Source organism: Camelus ferus, chromosome 1 (genome assembly GCF_009834535.1).
Source record: "Camelus ferus isolate YT-003-E chromosome 1, BCGSAC_Cfer_1.0, whole genome shotgun sequence".
Lineage (NCBI taxonomy): Eukaryota > Metazoa > Chordata > Mammalia > Artiodactyla > Camelidae > Camelus > Camelus ferus.
In genome coordinates this window covers 63,896,754-63,922,571 of record NC_045696.1, presented here as the reverse complement: position 1 = coordinate 63,922,571, position 25,818 = coordinate 63,896,754, and the positions used below count along the sequence as shown (strand labels likewise).

At 34.6% G+C, this 25,818-nt stretch overlaps 1 protein-coding gene across 4 annotated transcripts in view; it reads left to right on the top strand.

Annotated features, from left to right (window-relative positions):
* OPA1 (OPA1 mitochondrial dynamin like GTPase) overlaps positions 1-25,818 on the top strand; it is an 83,420-nt gene that overhangs the window by 23,214 nt on the left and 34,388 nt on the right. For all 4 annotated transcript variants that reach the window (XM_014554412.2, XM_006178955.3, XM_014554413.2 and 1 more), the window contains 16 exons: positions 2,455-2,508; positions 5,273-5,377; positions 7,014-7,100; positions 7,729-7,842; positions 10,257-10,337; positions 10,467-10,541; positions 10,865-10,936; positions 11,021-11,120; positions 11,461-11,591; positions 14,211-14,283; positions 14,375-14,447; positions 15,357-15,472; positions 16,337-16,401; positions 17,177-17,253; positions 23,049-23,214; positions 25,297-25,449. In XM_014554412.2, the coding sequence (XP_014409898.1) occupies positions 2,455-2,508; positions 5,273-5,377; positions 7,014-7,100; positions 7,729-7,842; positions 10,257-10,337; positions 10,467-10,541; positions 10,865-10,936; positions 11,021-11,120; positions 11,461-11,591; positions 14,211-14,283; positions 14,375-14,447; positions 15,357-15,472; positions 16,337-16,401; positions 17,177-17,253; positions 23,049-23,214; positions 25,297-25,449 (1,542 nt within the window). The remainder of the gene's footprint in view (positions 1-2,454; positions 2,509-5,272; positions 5,378-7,013; positions 7,101-7,728; positions 7,843-10,256; positions 10,338-10,466; positions 10,542-10,864; positions 10,937-11,020; positions 11,121-11,460; positions 11,592-14,210; positions 14,284-14,374; positions 14,448-15,356; positions 15,473-16,336; positions 16,402-17,176; positions 17,254-23,048; positions 23,215-25,296; positions 25,450-25,818) is intronic.

Sequence of the window (25,818 nt, the reverse complement as noted above, 5' to 3'; positions counted from 1 at the left end):
CTGGAATTGTAGAAAAGCTCTGGTTTCAAGATTGTTGATATCCCTTTTTGTCAGGGTGAGTTTTAAATTAATTTCATAATGAAAACTAAATATATTAAACAGCAGGACAAGAAGTTACTGTAAGTAGCTGAATTTTACCAGTAAAATGCATCAACATAAAATATACCCAGATTGCTGGTGAAGACCTTAAGTGACAATAGCATGTACTAGTCTCTTAAGAAAACATGTAAAAGTATCATCTGATTAATCTTTAATATTTATCTTATAAACTTAGAAGTTTAAGTCTTTTATCCTAGAAAATATTAGGTCTAATTCTTGACTCAACCCCCACCTGTCTTTTAATATAATAATCTTCTAATTTAACATTAATCTTTTAATTTAACGTTAAACTAAGCAGATAGGAAGTGTATTGGTAAAACTATGCATGAGTTATTCCTAACAATTGTGCCGGACAGGCACATGATAAATTCAAATACTCCTAAAAATCTGAATTTATAAAAATCTTAACAAACATGATTACTAAATACTAATATCCGCATAAAGATTGTATTTGTAATGTTCTAGTAACTTTATATCATTTTAACTTTTTATTTATAGTTTTAATTTTACTACATTACCAAGTTAACCTTTTATAGTCCTTGGCTTATAGTAAACATTGTAACTTTTTTTTGTAATTGTATTAGTTTCTTAATTATTGCCCCAGATGTAGAGTAATGTTGGGTTTTCTCCTGTAATTTAGAGTATATTGCATGAAATCTTTAAATATTCATATCCAAAACTAAAACAGTTTATACTAATGTTGTTTATACAGTTCATACTAATTTAGCTGCAGTTGGATGAATATTTAATGGAACAGAGTAAATCAGGGTGCCTTTTAAATTGAATCGGGAATATAATCTGCTTAACGAAAGTTTTATAACCACATCATTACAGTATGATGGCATGCCATATGATCAAAATATGGAATTATTTATTTCTTCATTGGGCTTCAAGATTTTGTTCTTTGGATTGTGGGCTCCTCCCCAACTTGCTTGTTTCCTTACATTTTAGGAGACTTAATAATTCTTGTCCATTTTACTCAAACCCATAGTCGGAAAAAAGCTACTATCCACAAGTCTCTACTTGATACAGGAATGAGAAAACAATAATACAAAGTTTGTTTTGTATTATCTTTTCTATAATTACCAAACCAAATTTGGAATTTTTAGGCATAGGCTTTTAAGGAAAAATGATATGTACCTGTCATTTCTAGCAAGCATTGTCATTTTTATTTGAAAGAAGTTTGGAGGAAATTTTGAGAAAGTGTTTGGAAATAGGACTTAAAATCTCTAACTTTATGCATGGATAAGAATTATTAATGCCTACCTCAATAAGCAAATCATTTAAATTTTTTTCATATATATTTGCTACCATGATGTTTTGATTGCTTAAATAGCCAATGAATGAAGATGAATAAAGATTTTATGAATTTTAAGTTAATTTTTGTCTCCTATGGAATAAAGTCACATTTAAAAGTTTTGAGCATTAGAAGTTAGATAATCATTTTGAAAGACTGAGTATGACAACTTCAGCATCTCACTAAGGAGTCAAAGCACAGTTACATGGATTTTATATAAATGACATCATTTTAATTATAATTGATTATTGTGTCATATTTAGAATTGTGACTACTGTAAAGCCTGCTAGACAATAAAGTTCTTTATTTTGAATATTTTATCTTAGAACTATTAGCATTAATAACAATTGGAAATAGTTTACACAATACCTGTGGATTTTATCCTACTTTTGTTTTATGTTCAAGTCAGTTTTAGTTGCTTTACTCAACTTCATTGCTACTGGATGCATTTGCTTTATTATGGCTAGCAGATCTTGCACTGGAACTGAATTTAAAAACAAGAATCTGGCTCCACTTAAAGCTCTGAATATGCAAGTTGTTCTTTGCACTTATTAAATACTTCCCTATGTACAGAATAGGAATGGATAGTATTTGCTTAAAAGATACACTGTGACGAATGAACTTTTTCAATAGTTGTAAATGGTAATGTGTCTGATTTCCCAAAACATTTCTGTAAGGGTATCAGTACCTTATTTCTGCAAGGATCCAAGTCCCTGTGCTTGAGTATAGAATTATCTGTCAAGAATATAGTAACCATATGTGTTGATCTCTTATTTTTCTAGCAAGCCAGTCATAAGAACTGACTAGAGTGACAAGAGGATGATTGCTTTTTTAGTTTTTCACTTAATATAAAATTTTGATGAGCTATTTTTATTGATGAATAAGATTTTTTTTTACTTTCTTAAATAAGCATTTGATTTAAAATTCACTTTGATTAAATGTCCATGTAAAGCCAGTAGTTTTCACTCTTAAAAATGCTTTTTAAAAAAATTAAACTTACTGTATATTCTATATAAACCTTATTCTACTGAATGAAATAATTTATTTTAAATATTTAGGTGTCAGACAAAGAGAAAATTGACCAACTTCAAGAAGAGCTTCTGCATACTCAGGTAATTCTGATGAGTAAAAAGAACCAGAGTTTTTCTTACACTCTAATGTAAATTTGGTTATGTAAAAATTTATTGTTTTTAACAAAGCAAAATGTGGAATGGTTCAATGATAGAACCTTATTATCAATAGATGAAAAAAATACAAAAGCTAGTTGAGAAATAAGGAATAATGAAGGAACTTGATAAATTTAGTTAACTCGTGTAAAAACCTATTTTTGAGTGAATCTTATGCTTCTAATTTTAAAGAAAAGCTATAGGAGGAAAAAAAAACTGGGGTAAGTGGCTTGTCTTTATATAAAACTATGCTTGCATTTTTACATTGATAGGCTGATTAATTTAAGTAACAGTTAAAGACATTGGAGTTGAATCTGCCACAGTTCTCTGAAGCCCAAAGCTATTAAGATAATAACCTTTCCAAAGATATTTCTAACACTGCTCTGAAGGCTGTTTTCTTATAGCTGATGATACAATTATCATTATTTTAAAGACTTATTCTGTGCAATATAATGAATAGGTACCATTCTAGTGAAAAATTTCCCTATTACCCACTCTGTCGTTAGTTATTCTATGTAGATAAAATGATATGCAATAATTAAGAATTTTTTTTTAATTAAAAAGACTTACCTTGGGTCTCTCTTTTTAGGGGCAAAAATACAACAAAGACAATCTAGGTAAAATTAAAAACCAGTACATTTTGAGTCTCAGGTTTATTTATTATCTATGCATTGATTCTTATACCTGACTATGTGTTAGAATCCCTCTGGGCAGCACACTATGTACATATTTTAAGGCTGCTCGGCCAAGTGATTACAATCTGCAGCCAGAGATTAAGACTGATTATCCTCAGAGTGTGGTCTCTGGAGTATTAACATCAGTAGTATCCTTTGGGAACTTGTTGAAAATGTAAATATTGGTCCCTTCCCAAACACACTGAGTTGGAAACTGGGAGTAGAGCTGAGCAATCTTTCTTCTTAAAAGCCCTCAAGTGATTCTGATGAATTCTTAAGTTTGAGAATCATTGGTTTAGAGACTTGCAGGACAGCCCGGTAGGACATCTCTGCAGGATGGCTGCATATTGGCACCTATACCAAAGAATATTTCCATCTCCAGGAAATGCAGATCCATAATTGATTCCATATTTACTAAGAAGTGAGCCAGTGGAAATCCTACCACCCTTATACCTATTGATACCAACCCTTCAGTTTGTGCAGTTGTGGTTGTCAGCTCTAGGTGTTGACGCAAACACTCTATGGAAAATTCATGTTGTAATAACGGTGTTACCTATATCAGTAGTGCCCGGTAAAAATATAATGCAAGCCATGTGTAATTTAAAATTTTTACATTTAAAAAAAGGTAAAAAGAAATAGAATTTTGATGTTAATATTTAACCCAGTAGATCTCAAATAATATAATTTAAACATTTAATTAGTAAAAATAGTAATGAGGTGTTTATGTATTTTTACTGAATTATAGAAATCTGGTGTATATTTTCTGCTAAACACATCTCAATTCAGACTAGCCACATTTCAAGTGTTCAATATCTACATGTGGCTAGATATGGGGGTACCGTCCGTATTAGACAGTGAAGACCTAATTCTTAGATAACTACCAGAATTTGTTGTATAGGCTATTACTACATGTAAATGAACAAGTTCTGTAAAAAATACATTTATAATCGAATCTAGCCTGTAGTTCTACCTGTCTCGTACTATATAGTTCAGTGCTAATATTGTTTTCTTTAGTTTGGCTTAAGTTGGACATTATCTGAGGATAAAGCCGTGATCTTTTGTTACTTCCTTTGTTCTTGGAACATTATAACAACCTAAAAGATTTTCTAAGAAATATTTTCCATTATAAAAGGCATATTATTATAAGTTGGACATAAACATTCAGTTGATTATAGGAAAGAGTAATTCTTAATAGTTTTCTGAACATTGTTAATGTTTAGAGGAGAAATAATTTAAAAACAGAGAAGAACAATTAGAAAAGGATCACATGTATTTGAAAACAGTGTGTAGCCAAGCATCTACTTTGACAAAAAAAGCTTGTCTAAACATATTCGTCTACTTTAAATTGTTTTTAAATCAGTATTTTAAAAATTAGTATGTATTCTCTGGCCAAGAAACTTACTAAAACTTGAAAGAGTTTGAGCCCTCAACTCAGACCTATATTCCAAACTATGTGTCCTTAGGTAAATTAGCAAGCCTCCCTAACCTCAGATTCCTAATCTGTTAACCTTTGCCTCACATGAAAGCCTACAGGAGTTAATGCAGGGGAAACACTCAGTAAAGGGCCTGTCACATAATGCATGATCAGGTACTGTTAGCTGTTTGTATTTTTTATCATTTTAATTAAAGCATAAAATAATATGGGGAATGGAGAGTATTTGAATTTTTTGTCAGGTGTCCGTTTAATGAAGACTGAAAACTTTTGATGTAATAGAAAATACTGCTTCAAGAGTATACTTAGGAACTTGCTGCTTTAACTCCTTACGCTTTTAGTATTTTTAAGTAATTTCTTCAATATAAACAGCAAAGAATTTTTCAAATAAAATGCCAATTATAATAGAAAACTATAATGAAGTTCATTATTTGAGATAATATGCATAATTTATTCAGCATTTTTCATAGAAGCCTTTTAAATGATGTAACTTAAGTAGTCAGGAGATAAAGCTTCAGGGTTTTAAAAGATTTTAATTTAGATTAAATTAATGTGTTTTTTTAACTTATCTTTTTCTTAAGTTACATGTATTATTTTGTTGCAGTTAAAGTACCAGCGAATCTTGGAACGATTAGAAAAGGAGAATAAAGAATTGAGAAAATTAGTGTTGCAGAAAGATGACAAAGGCATCCATCATAGAAAGCTTAAGGTATTTCAAATTGGTCTTGATTTGTCAGTTCTCAGAACTTTGCCACTTCACATTGTGTGTTCATCAATACCAGTTTTTAAGGAACTGCAAAGCGTTCTATCATCCTTTTCTTTCTAATCTGATATTTTTGGGGGCTAGAGAGTTCTCTTCTCATGATAAGACATTTCTCAAATTATAATCTCCAAACATTTGTTTATATGATGCCCATAAATTCTTCATGCTTTTAAGAGTCTTATCTTGTGAATCAATTTATTTTTTCTTAAATACTCAGTTTATCTTTAGACTTACTTAACTTCTGTAGCTGAAGAGCCAGCATTGTGAGCTGATAGACATTTATATATGACTTAATCTTCATTGCCTTACCTGTATTTCCACTGAATGAAGCAGTAACTTTCTTTAGTTTTAAAAGAGTTAACAGTTTCTTCTGGAAGTTTCCTTGGTCATTTTAAAGAATTTTTTGAAAAAATATGCTAGTGTTGTTACCAGCACAGTGGTAATTACCATTATCAGTAAATTAAATCTTACTATTCCTCACTAAACCAACTTGTATGTGCTAAATTAAATTGAAGTAATTCTTTTAACTTAAATATCATGTAAGTAAACAGAATTTGTGTGTAGCCAAATCATGGCACATGCATTTCATAGCCAAGATCCTAAGATATATAGTTCTAGTTTAACTAACATGTATTAGTAGTTTTGACTCTAAATTATGACTGCATAAAACAAACAAGTAGCATGACTTTACTTACAAGTCAACACACGGCAGTTGAGAAAAGTCATATCCAAGTGTTAATGTATGTTGAGGATTTACCTGAGAAATTATATTTTCTCTCATAAAATGAAGTGGTAATGAAAATTTGAAAAGCTATTTGCTTATTTTTGATGCGGTGAAAGGATAGCAGTTGCTTTCCTTTTAATTATTTCTAGGTGTTTAGAAATGAAAGGAACTGTAGGCCTTCATTGTGTTCCTACCTCAGTATTAACACTTACCTTTAATTACTAAATGCTGGATAGTAGCCATTTTTCCAGTCTGTTTATATGTTCGTTCATTCCTCAAATCCTTGAAGCTTGTTATTTTCCAGGCACCATGTTTGATACCGGTTTTACTGAGAGAACAGCACAGGAGGTCTGCCCCTGATGCTGTCACATTACCAGTGCACACTTACTCATTCTTACTGACTTAACAGTAATCTTGGTATTCTTTCTCTGCTTTACCCTTTCTTCTGTCTCTCTTTCTCTCCCTCTCTGACACATACACCAAACATTCCTTTCAGTTGGTCACTTGACCACTTTTGGGGCCTTTTTGGGATTAATGGTCTTCCTTTGTTGAGCAGTTAATATTAGCTCTTCAATATTAAACAGTAATGTCCTCCTTTACCAATTAATTAGAAGGTTAGGAAAACCTGAATTAATATACTTTCAGTGTACCTTTAAATAAAATTAATCGGATAAGAAGATGTGGAATTTTATTCTGTACTGTTTTACATTTACTAGGAGTATTTATTTGCATAACTAGAAAAAAGCAATACAATAATTATGGAAAAACATTTTTAATTTATCAGCTTTTTCTCTTGATATCTGTAGTTTCTTAAAACTGTCTCACTGTTTTATCATATTAATTTTTTGAATTATATAGAAATCTTTGATTGACATGTATTCTGAAGTTCTTGATGTTCTGTCTGATTATGATGCCAGTTATAATACACAAGATCATCTGCCAAGGGTAAGTGAAAAATGGGTATGCAGTAGACTTGCCCATTAGCAAAAAAAAACTTTAAAAAAAGTTATGCGTATATATACACACAGAGTACATACACATATATACACACATAGACAAAGACAAAAAATTTTCTTTACATAATATTATTCATGTGGTGATGTCTTAAGCATTGAATGTTGTTTGACTATTTTGGACCATTGGTTTACTTATATTTATGCATAATGAAGGAAAGCTATAAGATATTTAGCATTATGTATTCTTAATATCCATGATATTATTGAAATACTTGAATGGTGGATTAAATTAACCTCATAGAGTTGAAAATATCATTGTAAAGAGTAAAGTAGCTATGGAAAAGATTTATGGAACATTAATGTTAATCTGTTTTTAGAACTAGTGGTTTAAATTAGTATAAGTTTTTAATAAAAATTTGACTAATAGTGGATCCAATTATATTTTGCTGTTTATTTTTAATACATGTATCAACCATCATTCTTTTCATGGTTGATATTTTAAAATCATTTAACTGTGGATAATGTTTAAAGACTAAAAATTCTCAGCAGTGTTCCAAATCTATTTAAATTTAAGTTAGTGTAAAAATATGAATTTGTGGTATTTATTTTGTGGTAAGGTTGTCGTGGTTGGAGATCAGAGTGCTGGAAAAACTAGTGTATTGGAAATGATCGCTCAAGCACGAATATTCCCGCGAGGATCTGGGGAAATGATGACCCGTTCTCCAGTTAAGGTGAGAAGATAGGCCCTTCAGGTTAGTAGGCTTACCTTGGCGATCATTTTGTAACGTGTTTACATGTCAAATCACTGTTCTGTACATCTGAAACTAACGTATTGTTTGTCAACTATACTTCAACTAAAAAAAGAAAAGAATAGGCCAAATGAAGTTTCTCAGGAAAGTAATCACTTTCACAAAGTTTGTCTGCTGTGTTGCAATGAAGAATTTTGACAAAAGAAAGAGCTGATACATGGCATTTGGAATTATTCCTAGTACAGAAATCAGTAGGAGGCATCCCTCAGGCAAGAACAAAGATCAGGAGTTTTGGACTTGCCTGAGGAGTGTTAACAAACAAAGGAGCAGTTGGGATATACAAGTTTGGAGAGAGATTTGGGCCAGAGATAGAAACTGAGGAGTCGTAATCATTGAATTTGCCAGTGGAGGCAAGTAGCTAGAATACTGGATGTTTTCTTCTGATTGCTTCCACTTCCTCAGGAAAGTGGAAATAGGAAACTAGATTTATTGGCTGTTAAGTAAAGAAGGGAGAAGGTATTGAAGGCTAAGGTAAGAAAGACGTCTTTTAAAAAATAGGTACACACACACACCCCATTAAAGTCTGTGGACATAAATCTAAGGGGGATCTGTGTGTGTGTGTTTGTGTGTGTTTTAGTTCAGCTGATGGGTGAGTGGTGTAGGAGTGCTTGGAGAATTGGAAAATTGAAATCACCAAGAATGAAGGCCAGAATAGTGGTAGAAAGTGAGACAATGAAGCTGATGCTAAAATCTTCCAGAAATGAAGTCTGTTTATAACTGCAACAGGCAGTGTGATTCATAGAGTGCATTGTCTGGGGTTTGGCTGTGAGTTGAACCATGTTGTGTAAAGCTAGTTTCTTTTTTCACCGCTTGGTGTTCTGTGAACGTAACATACTTTATAGATCCATTTAACTATCGATAGGCATTTGGAATTTTTCCATTTTGGGGGGAAAAAATGAACCGACTGTATCTTATATGATGCTCTGTAATCAACTGTAGAAATAGTGTAAACCTACCTTTTACATTGTTACCAGCATCCTATTGTAGTGGCTGTGGCTGATGGGATATTTTAGGAAGGAATCAACTTCGGCAGGCAGGTATCATGGACAGAGTTCCTTGAAACAAGACAAGGGTGGTCTCTTTCCAGTTTGCCATTACTCCTCTAGTATTTACCAGGATTTCTTAAAGGACTCTAACTCCAGATTTTCTAGACTCTCCTTGAAGAGTGAGATGCCAGAATCTTGACTTAGCATCTTAACCTCTTTAGCAGCTTCTTTCTGCTTTGTTTCTTAATGTGCAAATGCCTTAAAGGGAAATTGTGTGTAGAATGTAGGGCTCAGTTTTTGGAAGTTCATTTTTGCTATCCATTTTTCTCTGGGATCTTGGCACCTTAAATTGTGGCTGCTTGATAATCCTGATACCTGCTTTTGTCCCTCAACCCAAAGAGACTGCTACAAGTTTTGAGCTTCTCTCTCAGGCTGCCCTGTGCCACAAATCAGCAAATGCCCCAAGGGAAAATAGAGGAAAAAAAGAATATCCCCCTATGTCCTTTGGGGTCTTGGACTCAGTCCAGGTTACCATGGTTGCTCCTCTGATGCCTTCAAACAGCTGGCTTTTGTTTGTTATCTTATGTATGCTTAGGTAATCTCAATAGAAAGAACTGTATTTTCAAAGTGAATTTGAATCATTATAGAGAAGCTTGAAAAGTTACAATTGAAAAGTTAAGGAATGTGAAGTTTAGAAGTTCGCATAAAACCACTGACCATGTAAGTTGTTAGAAAATTTCTTGCTCAAATATCCCTCCTTGGGTGAAGGCTGCCTTAGTTCCCCTCGGTACTCTGTCTTCTGTGGCACCCTACATTTTGTTACTCTGATGTGTTATCTCTGTGTATATTTCTCCCAGCATATGGCGAGGGCTAAACCAGGAACAATCAATTCTTCACGTTTCCCCTGCTACGTCTGCCACAGTTAGCCCTCAATAAATCGATGTTGGGTAAATGAATTGCCCTTTACCTACCTAAATTTACCTTTGAAGTGAAATGCAAGATTTTCTTTTAGTTTTTCAAGTTTGAGATTAATGATTTTGTGCTTGATACTGTGTGTCACGTTGACTGGGAAATGAGAGAGGCAGCAGCGTTTTGGGTCATGAAAAATGTAAAGTAGCCAGCAGTCTTGTTGGGAGATTATAACGCATGTGACAGATGTTTGGACAGTGTGGATACAGAATTCTGTAGTCTCTGCATTGTCATGTTGACAGCCCCTGGAGTGCTCCTGACATGTAATATAAAGGGACCTCTGGATTTGTGTGATGCAGTGGTCCAGTCTAGACAAAGTAAATGCAGTGAGAATTCATAGGAGTTGTAAATACAGTCTTCTCAATTTTCTGTTAATTTCAGGTGACTCTGAGTGAAGGCCCTCACCACGTGGCCTTGTTTAAAGATAGTTCTCGGGAGTTTGATCTTACCAAAGAGGAAGATGTAAGTAGAATTCATATGCAGCTTAATATATGTGTAACTTTATAACCTATGTCAGCTCATAAAAGGCAACTAAATGGAGTATTTGCTAACTGAAGATTTTCTTAGGATTTTGTTGTTTTCCATTGATAGCTTGCAGCATTAAGACATGAAATTGAACTCCGAATGAGGAAAAATGTGAAAGAAGGCTGTACTGTTAGTTCTGAGGTAAGTGTTACTATTCATTTCAACAATGTTTTATGGAAAGCCAAGGTTTATCATTTGAAATAATGACATTGCTATTGATGTTTAGACTGCAGCTATTCCAAGAAGCTTCATTAGTTGTTCTTTTTTTATTCCAAATAACGTATTTTGTGGGTAATTTTCTAGGATAATTACTCTTAAGATCAGAAATACTTTAACTTTTCTGAGTCGCATATCTGAATGGATGAGGTATAGAAGTTTCAGAATTTGTGTCACCAAAAAATTCTTAACAAGCTTCCTCCCAAAATATTTTTTTGTTTTTTTGGTTTTTTTTACCCTCTGAATAGACCATATCCTTAAATGTAAAAGGCCCTGGACTACAGAGAATGGTGCTTGTTGACTTACCAGGTGTGATTAATGTAAGTATATACACAACGTGTGTTTTATCTTATTCCTATTGTGGAAGGCATTTATAATGACATTTAAAACCTTTTTTCTTCAAGACTGTGACATCAGGCATGGCTCCTGACACAAAGGAAACTATTTTCAGTATCAGCAAAGCTTATATGCAGAATCCTAATGCCATCATATTATGTATTCAAGGTAAATTTTATCGAAAGATTTTTAATATCACTCATGTTCTTCCTTATTTAGCAATCCAAGCTTTGCTTTAAATATGCATGTTACATAAACATAGAAAATAAATATGTTTTGTCCTGTCCTCTTACTTCTTCATTTTATTAGTGACTAGAATTAAAGTTGGTAATATAGCGATACATTTCACTGTGTAGGCATCATAGGAATTTTTATTGGCTAGAATTTCTTTTCATAACTAAAGTAAAATATTAAAAATTTTCTTACTATAACAAGGTTATAGCTTGTTGACTTTTTAAAACCCATTTTGTAACTACTACAGTGTCATTTTTCTTTTTTTTTTATTCAGATGGGTCTGTGGATGCTGAACGCAGCATTGTTACTGACTTGGTCAGTCAAATGGACCCTCATGGAAGAAGGACGATATTTGTTTTGACCAAAGTAGACCTGGCAGAGAAGAATGTGACTAGTCCAAGCAGGGTGAGAGCAAGTTCTTTATTGTGCAGGATGGGTTCTTTGCACAAGCTCCAGCTATGACAGGGACTGGTTGGGCTGGTCTGTTTGTTTTTTTAAAAAAAACTTATGATACACAAATTGTATGGGATTTTTTTTCTTGGTTCTCATTAAAAGCAAAGTATTATAAAGTTATAGTAAATTACTTAAGTGCAATTTTGAAGTATAAATGAAATTCCACAATTATAATTAGTTTGCTTCAAATACTTAAAACTGCCAATGTTGCTTACTCTAAGGAATTTTATATGCTGAGTCATTAACCTCATTTGCAGTATTTTCTGTTTTAGTTTAAAAAGCTTAAGTTGATGTTTGTAAATTAGTATAAAACTAGTGACAGTTTAGATTCCTTTTGGATCTTATTTTATTCTTAAAATTTTTAAATTATTCATTGTTTTTTTAGAGAAACATTACCTTTCCTAACTGATCAAAGACTGTGTAGCAGATTTTCATAATAGAGAGGCATTGGGGTGGGTATCAGGGCTCGGCATTCTTATCCATGCTCTACTAGCAACTGGCTACATGTCCTTGGGCAAATCGTGTTACTTTTCTGCATCCAGGCGATGCAGAACCCAACCTATTAGTCTAGTTGATCTCTAGGGTCATTTTCATTTGTGAGATTCTCTGACTTCTATACATGGTGTTCAGTGTCCTTTTCTCTCCTCTTCCCTTAACAAGGAAAGAGTTCTATTTCAAGGTAACATTGTATTGTTAGTTTTATTAGAGTGAAAGTCTTGTCTTAGGGCATGCTCTCTACTTAATTGTAAAGGCATAGGGTAGTGGGCCAGAGTGCGCAGTCTATAGCCAGATTGCTTGGCTTCCATTCTGCTCTACTCTTTGCTAGCTGTGTAACTTTGAGTAAGTTATTTAACTTTTTCAGTGCTTTAGGCTTCATCTGTTGGAAATGAAGATATGAATGGTAGTGCTTCATAGGTTATGGAGGTTTATTGAGCTTAATATTTGTTGTAAAGTGGTTGAAACAGTGCTTGGCACAACAGTGTTATGTAAATGTTGCTGTCATCTCTTGTTATTATGATATCTTTGTCCCCCGTAGAATAACAACTTCAGATGTGTAAGTGCCCATCCCTTGTGCTACTGCTTAGAATTTCTCTTTTTCCCATCTGAAGCTTTGTGGGACTATGCCTCTGTAGTAACTGGTTTCCAAGACAGACTACCCCTTGGTTTACTGATTCTCTCGAAGGACTCATAGGACTCACAGGACTCAGCACATAGTTACACGTGCACCTAAGGTTTGATTACAATGATAGGATACAAAACAAAATCACAAAAGAAAAAGGCGCAAGAGATGATATCTGAAGGAAACCAGGCCCAAGTTTCCAAGAGTCCTTTCCCAGTAGAGCCACGCAGGAAATGTTTAATCCCTCCAGCAACAAGTTACCCGTTAGAGACTCGGCACCTAAGGTTTTCCTTGGGGGCTGGTCACGTGGGCACCCTCAAGTACCAAAATTCCAGACGCCCAGAGGAAAGCAGATGTTCAACATAAACCACACTTATTGCACAATGAGCCACTGTTATTTAGGGAAAGTTCTATATCAATGTAGGGAATTGTTTACCAGTTATGTTCCCAGTTGCCAGCCGAGGACAAGCAGGCCTTTCTGAGGACAGCAGTCTCAGGTCTGCTATGTCAGCTTTTTTCTGCACAGCCTTGTGACCTTAGCTTTGCCTGATTTTTAAGGGTAAGACCTGCCATTGCAGCATTGGTCCTGATACAGAGAAGGGGAGAGGTGAGGGAGAAGCACGTTTCTGTGCCTCCTCATCTCTTGTCATTCCTTTCATTTTTTTTTTTTCTCCTCTTCTCTGGGATAGTAAGTTTGAATTTCCTTTGAAGTACAGTTGAAGCTTATATCAGTCTTTTTTTATACCAAAGATTCAGCAGTAGCTTAGGGATGTATCTTATCTCAGAGGAGGGATTCTTACCTCAGTATTGATCTGAGTGGACTTTGGGGGGTAGGAACTCTTTTATATTGTGTGTAAATGATCTCTGTGCACATGGGCAATTTTATGGAGACAGAGTCTGCAGTTTTTATTACAGTTAGAAAAGGATTTTTAACCCTAAAAGAGTTGAGAACCAATAGATCCTTTTTTTTTTTTAAAGAGAGAGTTTAAAACATCCAACTTTGTTAGAATTTAGATATTTGGAGAAGAGTATGGGGAAAGAATAACAAGGACCATTTATTGAGTGCTTGTGGCACTATGTTAAGTCTCATATTATCTTATCATCTTTTCAACTACCATTTTGAAAAAGTTAAGTAACTTACTTAAGGCCACATACCTAGTAAGTAGCAGAGCAGAAGCTCAAACTAAGGCCTGACACTGTATATCATTCCAAGTTCTAATTTTGGTACTTATGTTTTCATATGACATTTTTAATATAAGAAAATTAAATGTATTTAATTCTTTCCTCAAATAGCAATTGAAATACATTTCAATACTTTTGTACATCCTTATATCTTTAACTAAACATATACATGTTCAGCACCATTAAATTTGCTTTCTAAATAGTATATTATGCTTTAAAAATTATGTAAACCTACATCTCACATTTATTTTTCCCACTTTTAAAAATAGATTCAGCAGATAATTGAAGGAAAACTCTTCCCAATGAAAGCTCTAGGTTATTTTGCTGTTGTAACAGGAAAAGGTATGCAAAGATGGATTATTATAGTTTTTTGTTATTTTTAAATAGTAAAGATTAATTTTCTTAGGAGAACTTTACCATCATCTGTCCCTAGGAAACAGCTCTGAAAGCATTGAAGCTATAAGAGACTATGAAGAAGAATTTTTTCAGAATTCAAAACTCCTAAAGTAGGTATTTTGTTTCGATATTTAAAGAATTTATGGTGAGTGAGTAGCTTAAACTGTTTTCATTTAAAAGTTTGTTTTATAGCTGTTAGCTTAACATGAATTTCCATAATTTCTCCCAAATAGTGATCTGTATCTAATAAGCAAGTCCTTAAGCTGCTGAATTGGGAGCAGTTTGTCACAGTACAAAACGTGCTGACAGGATAGGCTGGCCCTTAGCATGTGGGCACTGAAAGACAGCACAGAGGGCCCCCCCCCAAAGGTCACTATAAAGTGATTTTTTTAATCGCTTATATTTTTAAATACACATATATATTTCTTTTACAGTATTGGGGGAAGTTGGAGTTGGGGATGTCAAAGGGATGTTCTTAAATAGGTATTGACAGAAAATAACAGGAAATGAGATACTGACAGAAAAGCAAAAAGGAAAGGCTAAAGGGCAACTGAATTTTAAAACGTTATGACATGTAGAGAGTCTTTTGAACTGGAAAAGTGTGTTTGCCTCTGTGTTAGTATAGTAAATCAGGGTAGTCCTCTTACACAGTCTTGAGTATTGTCTGTTGGGGTGGGAGCTGGCAAGTGTGTAGAACTGTGCTGTCCGATACAGTGGTCACTAGCCTTGTGTGGTTGTTTAACTTTAAATTAGTTAACATTAAATAAAATTAAAACCAGCTCCTCAGTTACACTAGCCACACATTTCAAGGGCTCAATATCCCCATGTGGCTAGTGGCTACCATATTGGACAGCACAGATACAGAATACTTTCTTCATCACAGAAGGTTTATTGGCCATCCCTAGTATAACGTGATTAAGTAGGGCTGTTCTCATTATAACAAGCACATTCTCAAACCTGATGTTAGTATTGTGCTTTCTACCACTTCAATATACTTTTGCTCTGGCTATTTTTTATAGAACAAGCATGCTAAAGGCACACCAGGTGACTACAAGAAATTTAAGCCTTGCTGTGTCAGACTGCTTTTGGAAAATGGTACGAGAGTCAGTTGAACAACAGGCTGATAGTTTCAAGGGTAAGTTGGGTTTTAAAGTAAGCTGTCAAATTTAGATATTTTATTAGCTGATAATCTTAGGCATCCATCAGATTCTTTACTCTCTTTAACAGTTGCTTTTTAGTTTATTTACAGTAAGACAGTATGTGGGAAATGGAAAAATATGATTTTCAGTTGTACAGGAGCAGGATTTTCCCTTCCAGAAGAGACATTGCTAGGAGCACATTACGAAGTTTGCAGTAGAGTTTAGGAGAAAGAGCCTAGTAAACTATGGAGAACTCAGGGTCCCCCTTTTGAGAGGGAAGAGAGGAAATGTGTTGGGAAGCAGAGCAGCTAATGTGCTTCAGCTCCATTGTACTAGTTCCTGAATCCCACACTTTCCTGTCCCAAGGCTTTGCTTGCTTCCATAGTTTCATTTGATGAGAGTATACCTTCCTTCCCTTTTCTCATCAGGAAATTCTACCCTTTTATCCCATTGAGTCCCTCACCAACCTTGTAAATATAATTCCCATTTTACAGAAGAACAAACTGAGGCACAGAATAACTTACCTAAGTAACATACCCAGCATCAAACAGTAATAGATAATAGACCCAGGATTTGAATCTTGGTGATGTGACTTCAGAGTCCACGTTCTTAGCAACTGTCCAAATTGCTTCAGCTATGTGCTTTGTGGCTTGAAAATGGAGAGACTAAAGTCAAGGAGATTAGTCTGGAAAACTGTTGCAGTAATGCAATTCAGATATTAAGAGCCCAGGGTACTCAGGAACTTACAGGGTCACACTCAGAAATTGAGTCAATACAGAAGATTTGTGAGGTAGTCTTTAACTACTGCATCTGGAATGGAAGAGAATCCCCAAACTTGAGCATCTTTCCTTCTTCCTCAGCAACACGTTTTAACCTTGAAACGGAGTGGAAGAATAACTATCCTCGCCTGCGAGAACTTGACCGGGTAATCTTTGTGTACCTTGTGTATTTTGTATATACCTAGTTTAATATTGTGCTGTAACAAAATTTATGTAAAGCAAAATCTGGTAATCGAAATTGTTTTGGTTTTGACCACGATTACTGATTCAGGACAGCAAGGTTGCATTTCCAGGAGCAGTTGTCACTTCTACAATAATTTAAATTATTTGTTACATAATAATAAAAGAATTAGTAATCATAGGCTGTCAAAACAAGTGTTTAAAAATGTTCTCTGAGAAGGTGAAGAATATTCTTTAAGAGTTTTATCACATTAACATATTTAATGTAAACTTTTAAAAATTGTGCAACATCTTTTTTACCTTCTCTCTGTTTCCTATGGAGAAATATACTCTGTTAGTGGGACTTATGTATTGGTTTTCCTTGATCTTAAAATGCCATCAATTGTAAAACACAACATCAACTTACTATTACTAATACAGTAAATTAATATGTATTGATAACTTTATCACATAACATTTGTCATGTGAAAAACTTAACTGAACAAATGTTACGTGAAAAACTGTATTCAGAATTAGCTGAATAAGATAGATGTTTGTGTCAGTTTCTTTGTCTTAACCTGAATATTGACATTCCTAAAAAAGAGACTGGAAGAGAGGAGCGTTACTTGCTGGTCATGCATGCTTCAAACCTAAGCCCAGCCAGAATCCTGTCAGAGGCCTTCCTTTTAGTTAATGTCTGAAAAACATGGCGCGGCAAATTGACTAACTTATGAGAATCTTACATGTATCTGTATTGCCTAGAATGAACTATTTGAAAAAGCTAAAAATGAAATCCTCGATGAAGTTATCAGTCTGAGCCAGGTTACACCAAAACATTGGTGAGTATTTGACCTTTTCTCAAAGACTTTACTATATAAATTATAATGGAATACTAAAATTTAGATCAATAAAGCAGTGATTTATTGTAGCCTTCACTTATCCCCCCAAACACTTAGTAAACAGGCAAGAGCAGAGAAGTATGTCTTCCTGTAAAATCTAATCAGTAACCAATCAAATATTTTAACTGTAATAAATTTTGCACTTATTAAATATCTCTGAGAAGAGACATTCTGAAAGATAGCATTCTCCATGCTCTTTTTAAGTCTTGATTTGTCTTAGGCTTTTCTTTACTTTATACTTAATAAATACATAATTTTTATTTCTGTAAAATCATTTAGGTAAAAGTTTTATCAAATTGTGATTTAGATAAATATCAGTCTGTCAAAAGTGGTTGCTCTAGTTGAATTACACATAGAGAACAAATCTACAGTGAAAATTGATTTGTTAAAGAGAAGACCGTATTGTTTTCAAATTCTCATATCTGCATAAGAACACTGGTGCTTTTGGTAAGATCTGCCTGATATGTTTTGTACAGATTACATTTGAAATTGAATTCTATTTAAGATTTTTTTTAAATAGCAAGTAAATGCATCCTTTTGAAAAATACTCATGCAAAAATTGCTTTTAAGGCAAGCTATCACCTTCCACCTGTTTTATGTAAATATTGGCATTCCTTAATTTGTTGGAATAGCACACTAACCAAAATAGGTTCCATGTACCTCAAGCATGCTATATATAAATAGCACTGAAAGTTTTATAATCATATTTTAATTATCAAATTCCTTGTACATAAAATGTCTAATGAAATATGTAATATTTTAAGAATTTATTTTTCTTAAAGCAGAACTATCCTTATTACCATTCACTATAAATATTTTCTGTAACTCTTCTGTTTGCTCAGTTGAAGGTTATCAAAATTGACTGGAGACAGTAGTGTCCAGTCCTTAGATTTCTGTTGAGTGTCACTAGTTTCCTTAACTTTTCCTCAGTGGTGAACCCTTTTCTCTCTTCAAGTGGTTAAAATTTTCCTGTTTTAATCTCTTCTCCTTATCCAAAAGGAATTCTGGTCTTACCTGTATTTGTTGATTGACTAATCATATATACACATACACAAAGCAACTTGTTATCTTTGTTATTATTTGTATTTTAAGCTAGTTCTGTGGTTTTCTGAAAATCAACCAGCATTTGAAGTCTGCAAGAGATGTATATATATGTTGTGTGTGTGTATGTATATGTACACACACACACACACAGAATGAATGTAATACTACTTACTAGGTTGTATAAGGATAATGTACAGAAAAAGTGATTTGTAAACTGTAACAATAATGCTCTTTATGGGAGAATTTGGCATTATCAGGTGGAAATGGTTAGTTTTCTTTGGACAGAGCAAGTCTGAAGTCAAAGTATGCATACACTCAAGTGAGCCTTAAAGATAAATTTAATTTACCTAACACATGGATGACTGAAGGGAACTGTGAGGGGTTAAGAAACCTATGTTACCAGATTGGCTATTGAAAAGGCAAGGGAAGAGAACTAGGATGTCTGGCTGCCAGAGATTTATTCTTTAAGCTGCTGGATCTTTTCATCACTTTCCTACCCGCCCCCCAACGCCCCACTTTTTTTTTTTCCTCCCAGACTCTATCACTTAATACATAGATCAAAATAGCAGGTCCTAATTTTAGCTGTTTGAGCCACATTGATTTCAACTGCATTGTATCCAAAATGTTTTATTTTTATGACATAGTTGATGTCTTATGTAGTATCTTTTTGCTGCATAATGCCTTATGTGACATTTTAGGATGCATGCCTAAGATGTTTATAATTATTTAAGTGACAGGACTGTTTGATCTGTAGTTGGTGATATGAAAACAGTGTTACAGGCATTTTGTCATTCTACAATACTTCAGTTATATTTTTAGAAGGTTATGGGAGGTTTAGATTTGACATATGCTTCATTATAGTGAGAAATAGGCTCAACATTTTCACACAATACACTTGCTCATTAGGAGTTGATTGTGGACACTAAGCAGGAGATAATGATACATCATTAACACTATGTGACCACCATTATAGTCAGATCTTTTTTTCCATGTCATTTAGAAGGATAGCTGGCTGGACTTGTAGAAATACACTTTAAAAAAATAATATTGTGCTATGCATACAATTTTTGATAAAGTATTAAGTTTATTTTGTTGAAGTTAGAAGAATGAAAGGAAAATAGGAATGCACAGTTAAGTGCCCTCAGATTTCTTATATCATAATCTGAGATTTAAAGAGTGAATAGGTGCTGGGTAAAAGGCAGTGACCAGAATATTGCAGAGACCAAGAAAGGTGGCATAGGTAACTGAATAGTTACCTATGGCTTCAGCATAGAAGGAGGCAAGAGGAGGGGATGAAATAGTGGATATAAACCAGGAATAGATGATTAAGGGCTTTACATGTCATGTTCAGAAGCTTGGGATTTATCCCATGAGCAGTAAGGGTCAATGAAGAGTTTTAAGTCACATTTGCATTTCAGAAGGATCTTTGTAGTAAGGAAAGTGGAATACAGGCAGGGAAAACTGAGCAAGGAGACAGCTGGCTGTTGAAATAATCAAGATGAGAAGCAATGGTGGTTTGAACTTGAACTGTGGTTGTGCAGATGGAGAAGGGGAGACAGTTTTGAGATATTTGAGAGGTTACCTAGAGGATAGAATTGACAGGATTTAGTGATTGGCAGGTAATGTAGAAGAGGAGTTAGTTAAGCACTGAGTACATCTGTATCCAGTAATTATGCTGCTAGAACTCTATGGAAATGAAGATATTTTTGACAAAAGATGAACGCATAAGAATCTTCACCATGGTTTTGTTTTTAAGTGTTAAAAAAATTAACACTTATGTTTCTATTTGGAATTATATAATAGTTGATTTATCCATGGAGTGTATTACTGCGGACCCATTGAAAAATAATAGGTTGTTGACATGGAAAACTATGAACAATATACTTTTTTATTGTATTTATTAAACAGTATGTGTAATTATCCACCTGTGTAAATACACACAAATAGTAATGTAGGCATTAACTTTCTAATGATAAATTAAGCTGTGACTTGATGTCATCTAGTGAAAGAGAAATTATGGAGGATTTTTTACTTTTTCTGTGTTGGTTGAAATTGTTACATGGAGTAAGTTTTCCACTTTAAAAGAAAAAATTCCGTTTTGAAAAAATTTAATTAAAAAGGAGGTAGGTAAGGTTTGGGAGAAAAAGAAGGTAATAAATAGAACTATAATGGCAATTGTATTTTGTGTATTAGTGGAATTTATCCCTGGATGATGGCAAAACTTAGGTTAGGATAGGGAAGAAGTCCACAATCACGTAGAACACATACTGGGGAAATCGGCTGCTGTAAGTTGAGGACAAATGGTCTGGAAGAGAGATTGTCGGGTGAGGAGAACATAGCTTCCACTTCCTAACTCTGAAGCACGTTCAACTAATTCTTGCTTTCAGGCATCAGGATTCAAGGACAGTGACTGCCTGTAAGGGAGAGTCAGGAGAGGATTAAAGATGCAAGGAGCGGAGAAAGAGTGAGAGTGTAAAATCGTTGTTTGTTATGGAACAGGGTTTCATAACATACTGAGGGCACAAGAAAAGTTATTGTGATGGAGGGAAGCAGGGGAGCCTGGACAGAGGACAGCAGCTTGGTGATGAAAGGGTGAGTGAGCCCGGGTAAGGATAGGTGACAGCAGCTGCCTGTGGTGGATTGGGAAGCTGCAGCCTCCTTTGAGAAAGTTACTTAAGGCTTGTCAGGATTTGGTGGTCTGGGGTTTTGTTATGATCTCCTTGAAGGGGAGTCTGAATTGTGGATTCCTGTCCCACGGACTCCTAGGAAGAGGTAACAGACCATGTGTGTTCTGAGGCAGGAGCAGCAAAAGGCCATAGTGGTCAGAGGCTGGATCCTGATCTTTTGTTCATCTTTTTGAAAATTGTATCTGAACGGATGGCCCTGATAAGCTTCTTTCCTTCCATCTTGTTCTTAAAATTATCCCATTATCTGTCATTAATACCATTGACTTGATCCTTCTTGTCCTCAGTGGTGTATCCTATTCTCATACTCTTTCTTCCTTCCTTTCTTCCTTCTCTCCTTTCCTCCCTCCCTCCCTTCCTTCCTTCCTTCCTTTCTTCCTTCCATTTGTTCTTATTGAAACATAGTTGACATACAGTATTATGTTAGTTTCAGTATACTACATAGTGATTTGACATGTGCATGTATTATGGAACAATCATGGCAAGATGTCTAGATACCATCTGTCCTGATACAAAATTATTACAATATTATTGGCCATATTATTCATGTTGGTATTACATCACCATGACTTATTTTATAATTGGATGTTTGTACCTCTGTATCTTCACCTGTTTTGTCCTCCCTCCCATACTCTTCCACTTCCTGGTTGTCAGGGAAAAAGACACTGAAAATTAGCAAGGGAAAGCCAGCAGCTAAGCTCATTGACTCAGTAGACTTAATTTTACACAAAACGTTGGGTGAGTACAAGCAATCTTATCTATGAGGGAATGTTGACTCCTCTCACCCAAGGAAAGTGCAGTTTGGCTTTTGGATAGAAGAGGTGTTTCTGCTACCCTGAGCTTTGTGGCTACATCCCAAAAGGTGGAGGTTACTCTTAAGACTGATCACTTGATAAACAGGGTGTTTTTGTGTGTTGTAGTATTATGTTGCAGTAGAGATTAGTTTGGGAGAAGCCAAATAAATATTTTCTTGAGATTTCTTTTTTTCTTGATTGAAATAGTTGTCTTTTTTCTATTTAGAGAACTGTATTCTTGTAAGATGTCCTCTAAGGTAGTATTTTCAACTTGATTTTGCATCTTTTATATTATCATGCAGTGTTGCACAGTTTTACCTAGCAATATCTGTTAGCATCTCTGTGCTTTGTGCTGTGGTCTGATAAATTATTAAAATCGTACCAAGAAGTTTACAGTCTTGGACTCCACTTCACAGTCAACGTGTATAAAGTGTGTATTAATATTAGGTAAATAGCACATGAAAATTTGCTTGGAATTATTAGTCATTAGGGAAATGCAAATTAAAACCATAACGAGATACCACTATAAACCTATTAGAATGACTAAAATGAACACAGCTAATCATACCAAATGTTGGCAAGATGTGGAAGATCTAGAACTCTGATACTCTGTGGTAGGAGTATAAAATCGTTCAGCCAATTTGGAAAACAGTTTGGCAGTATCTTAAAAAGTTAAATATATAATTACCATATGATCCAGCCATTCCACTCCTAGATATTTGCCTAAGAGGATTAAGAGCATGTATCACACAAAGACCTGTACATGAATGCTCATAGCAGCTTTACTGATGATAGCCAACAACCATAAACAACCCAAATGTCCATCAGCAGGTGAATAAATAAACAGATTCATGCAATGGACTATTACTCACGAAACAAGAAGTGAAGTATTAATATACACAGTAGCATGGGTGAATCTCAAAATAATTACGTTGAGTGAAAGAAATCAGACGAAATAAGAGTACATGTTGTATGAATTCTAGAAAACATTAGCTAATCTGTAGTGACAAAAAACAGATCCAATGGCTACAACTTTTGAGGATGATGCATAAGTTCATTATCTTTATTGTGGTGATGTACAGGTGTGTACTTTCATCAAAATTTTAAGTATATGCAATTTATTGTGAGTTAATGATGCTTCAATAAAGCTGTTTATAAAAACAATGTTATATTTGAATGTAGTGTTCTTGGAACTTTTCTTTTTTAATTTCAGGGAGGAAATCCTTCAGCAGTCTTTGTGGGAAAGAGTATCAACTCATGTGATTGAAAACATCTATCTTCCAGCTGCACAGACCATGAATTCAGGGACTTTTAATACTACAGTGGATATCAAACTTAAACAGTGGACCGATAAGCAGCTTCCTAATAAAGCAGTCGAGGTTAGGATATAATTTAATTAAATGGGTAAGAAGCATTATCTGAAGGGAGTAGGAGCTGTGAATTTTAGGTTTTATTCCCATCGCAGTCACTATCTTTCTTTTTGGTCCTTATGCTCCTTTTATTCTTTTCCTAATATCTGTGCTGGGATTAACCGTAATGCTGTTACCAGTTACGACTGTTAAAAAAACAAAATTTACTAATTGATATGGTATTGGTCTGAGGGTATTGGTTGTCCTTCCAAAGGTAGCTTTTAACAAAACCAGCAAAATTTGTTTGAACTTCCTCTGCAGATAGAGATTCCATAAGGAGAATGGCTAATGGATGAAACAATTCATTTGTTGGTTTTTCTGCAGGGCTCAATTTTACTTAAATAATTATTTTCTTAGTTAGGACCCTACCAGGTTAGACTAAGAATTTTAAGAAAGTCCCTTAGAGAATGCATTTCTGTTACCCGTGTATCTTGTTCATAAGTGTATGCTATCGTTGGGCTATTTGCTTAATATGCTTCTTGTTTCCTCATCTATAAAATAGGGACAAAATTGTTGCCTATGGCACAGATTGTTACAAGGGGTTAACATATGTAAAATACTTTGACAGTACCTGGTCCATAGTAACCACTCAGTGAATGTCAGCTGCTGTTATGATGATGATCATCATCATCCAGGTTGATCTTGCCTCTCAAATCACTCTGAAGACTGGTTGTTGTGGATAAGAGTCAGTGTGTCCTGTACTTCTGTGTGAGGTTGCTCACAAAATAAGAATCCACATTAAAAATAATTTTGTTGTTCATACCTACCTTAGAAACAAAATGTCAGTGTCTAATTATTCAGGTGTTTTTCACCCCTTTCCTGTTCTGCTCCCGTCCTTGCTTCTTCACCTCTGATCTCAATTCCCTCAAGCCTCTTTTTCTAAGAACTCTTAACAGCTGTTCTACCTAAGCTGCATGTTGCTGACCCCTGGTCAGTTCTTGACACATTTACCCCTGAAGTAATTAGAGAGCTGCCACCACCATGTCACCAGCACTCCTCACCACTGGCCCTGACATTTTTCTGGGCCCTGTCCCATGATAGCATCATATTTTCACATCCTAAGGTTCGAGCAGTGGAAGTGATCGCAAAAATGGCAAGTGACTTTGTCTCCTGCTGCTTTCTCCCTCCCCTAGGTGTGGTAGAAAGACATGAACCTGCTGAGGGTCAAGAAACTAATTTTAATACTTCCCTGTGTTCTTGGACAGTCACCTTTCTTTATGCCATAATTTCTTAATGTTTAAAATGAGAAGGGGCAAATAAAAAACACAGCATTAACTAATCCACTTAATCCTAAGTAGGTTTAGTTCTTAATTGCTTTCGACACTATCAGATAGTTGGGAGTTAGCAGTAATGCAAGGCTGAGTAATACTCAACTATGTTTAAAAGTATTGACACATTACTTCATCTATTTGTATAAAGGCAGAGATGTGAGAGATTAAATCATTAAGAAATTTGCAACTTGTTACAGTGTGGCAGAAGCAGGCAAACTCAGATGTTTGGATGACCTGAGTCTGGCGGCCACCATGGGGTGCGGACCTTCTCGGGAGGGGCAGCTCCTGTTGGGCTCCAGTGGGTGGTGCTGTGCAGGAAAACATGGGCCCAGTGCTGCTAGATAGTTCGGAAGAGGCTGGAAACGCAGATTTTATATAAAGTCTCTCAGGTTTTAAATATTGGTTACTAATTTTTAAAAATTAAAGACACTGTGTATGTGTAGCAAAACATGTCAGGAGGCCAAATCTATCCCGCCAGCTACCAATATGAGCCCTTTAGGCCAGAGTTTATATTTGCTACTTTTTTTTTAAAAACATGATTTTATATGTGTTTTTTTTTTAATTGAAGTATAGTCAGTTTACAATGTTGTGTTAATTTCTGGTGTACAGCATAGTGATTCAGTTATACATCACATGTGTTTTCTGGTACACTGATTTATCACTTCTGATAAACTGATCTGTCACATCTGTTTGGCTTACATTCACGTGCTTATTTTTCTTGTTACACGTTAAATAAAAGTATGCAGTATAAATACAGTTTTTTTCTTTTTAATAATTCTAGGTTGCTTGGGAGACCCTACAAGAAGAATTTTCCCGCTTCATGACAGAACCAAAAGGAAAAGAGCATGATGACATATTTGATAAACTTAAAGAGGCTGTTAAGGAAGAAAGTATTAAACGCCACAAGTGGAATGATTTTGCAGAGGACAGCTTAGTATGTCGTTTGTATATTAGGGTGTCAGCCTCATATTTTTATATAATTTCTCAAATTGATATTCCTTTATAGACTTTTTATATGGCTAAATTATCTTCTGAATTGAAAATAATGAAGGAAAGAAATAGGTTTATGAAATGTAATAGGCCCTTTGACATTTCTCTGCCCTTCTAAAATCATCCTCTGCTATTTCTTTCTTGGCTATCATTTCAAAAAAAAAGTCAGACCTCAAAGTAAACAGTTTTCTATAAACTTCCACCAAATTTACATGGGCCTAAACTATGGATAGCTGCTTCTCATTGGTAACAGTGGGAATTAGATGAATTGGTTTTCAGCGGAGTTGAGTCATAAAATGTTAGAATTCTAAAA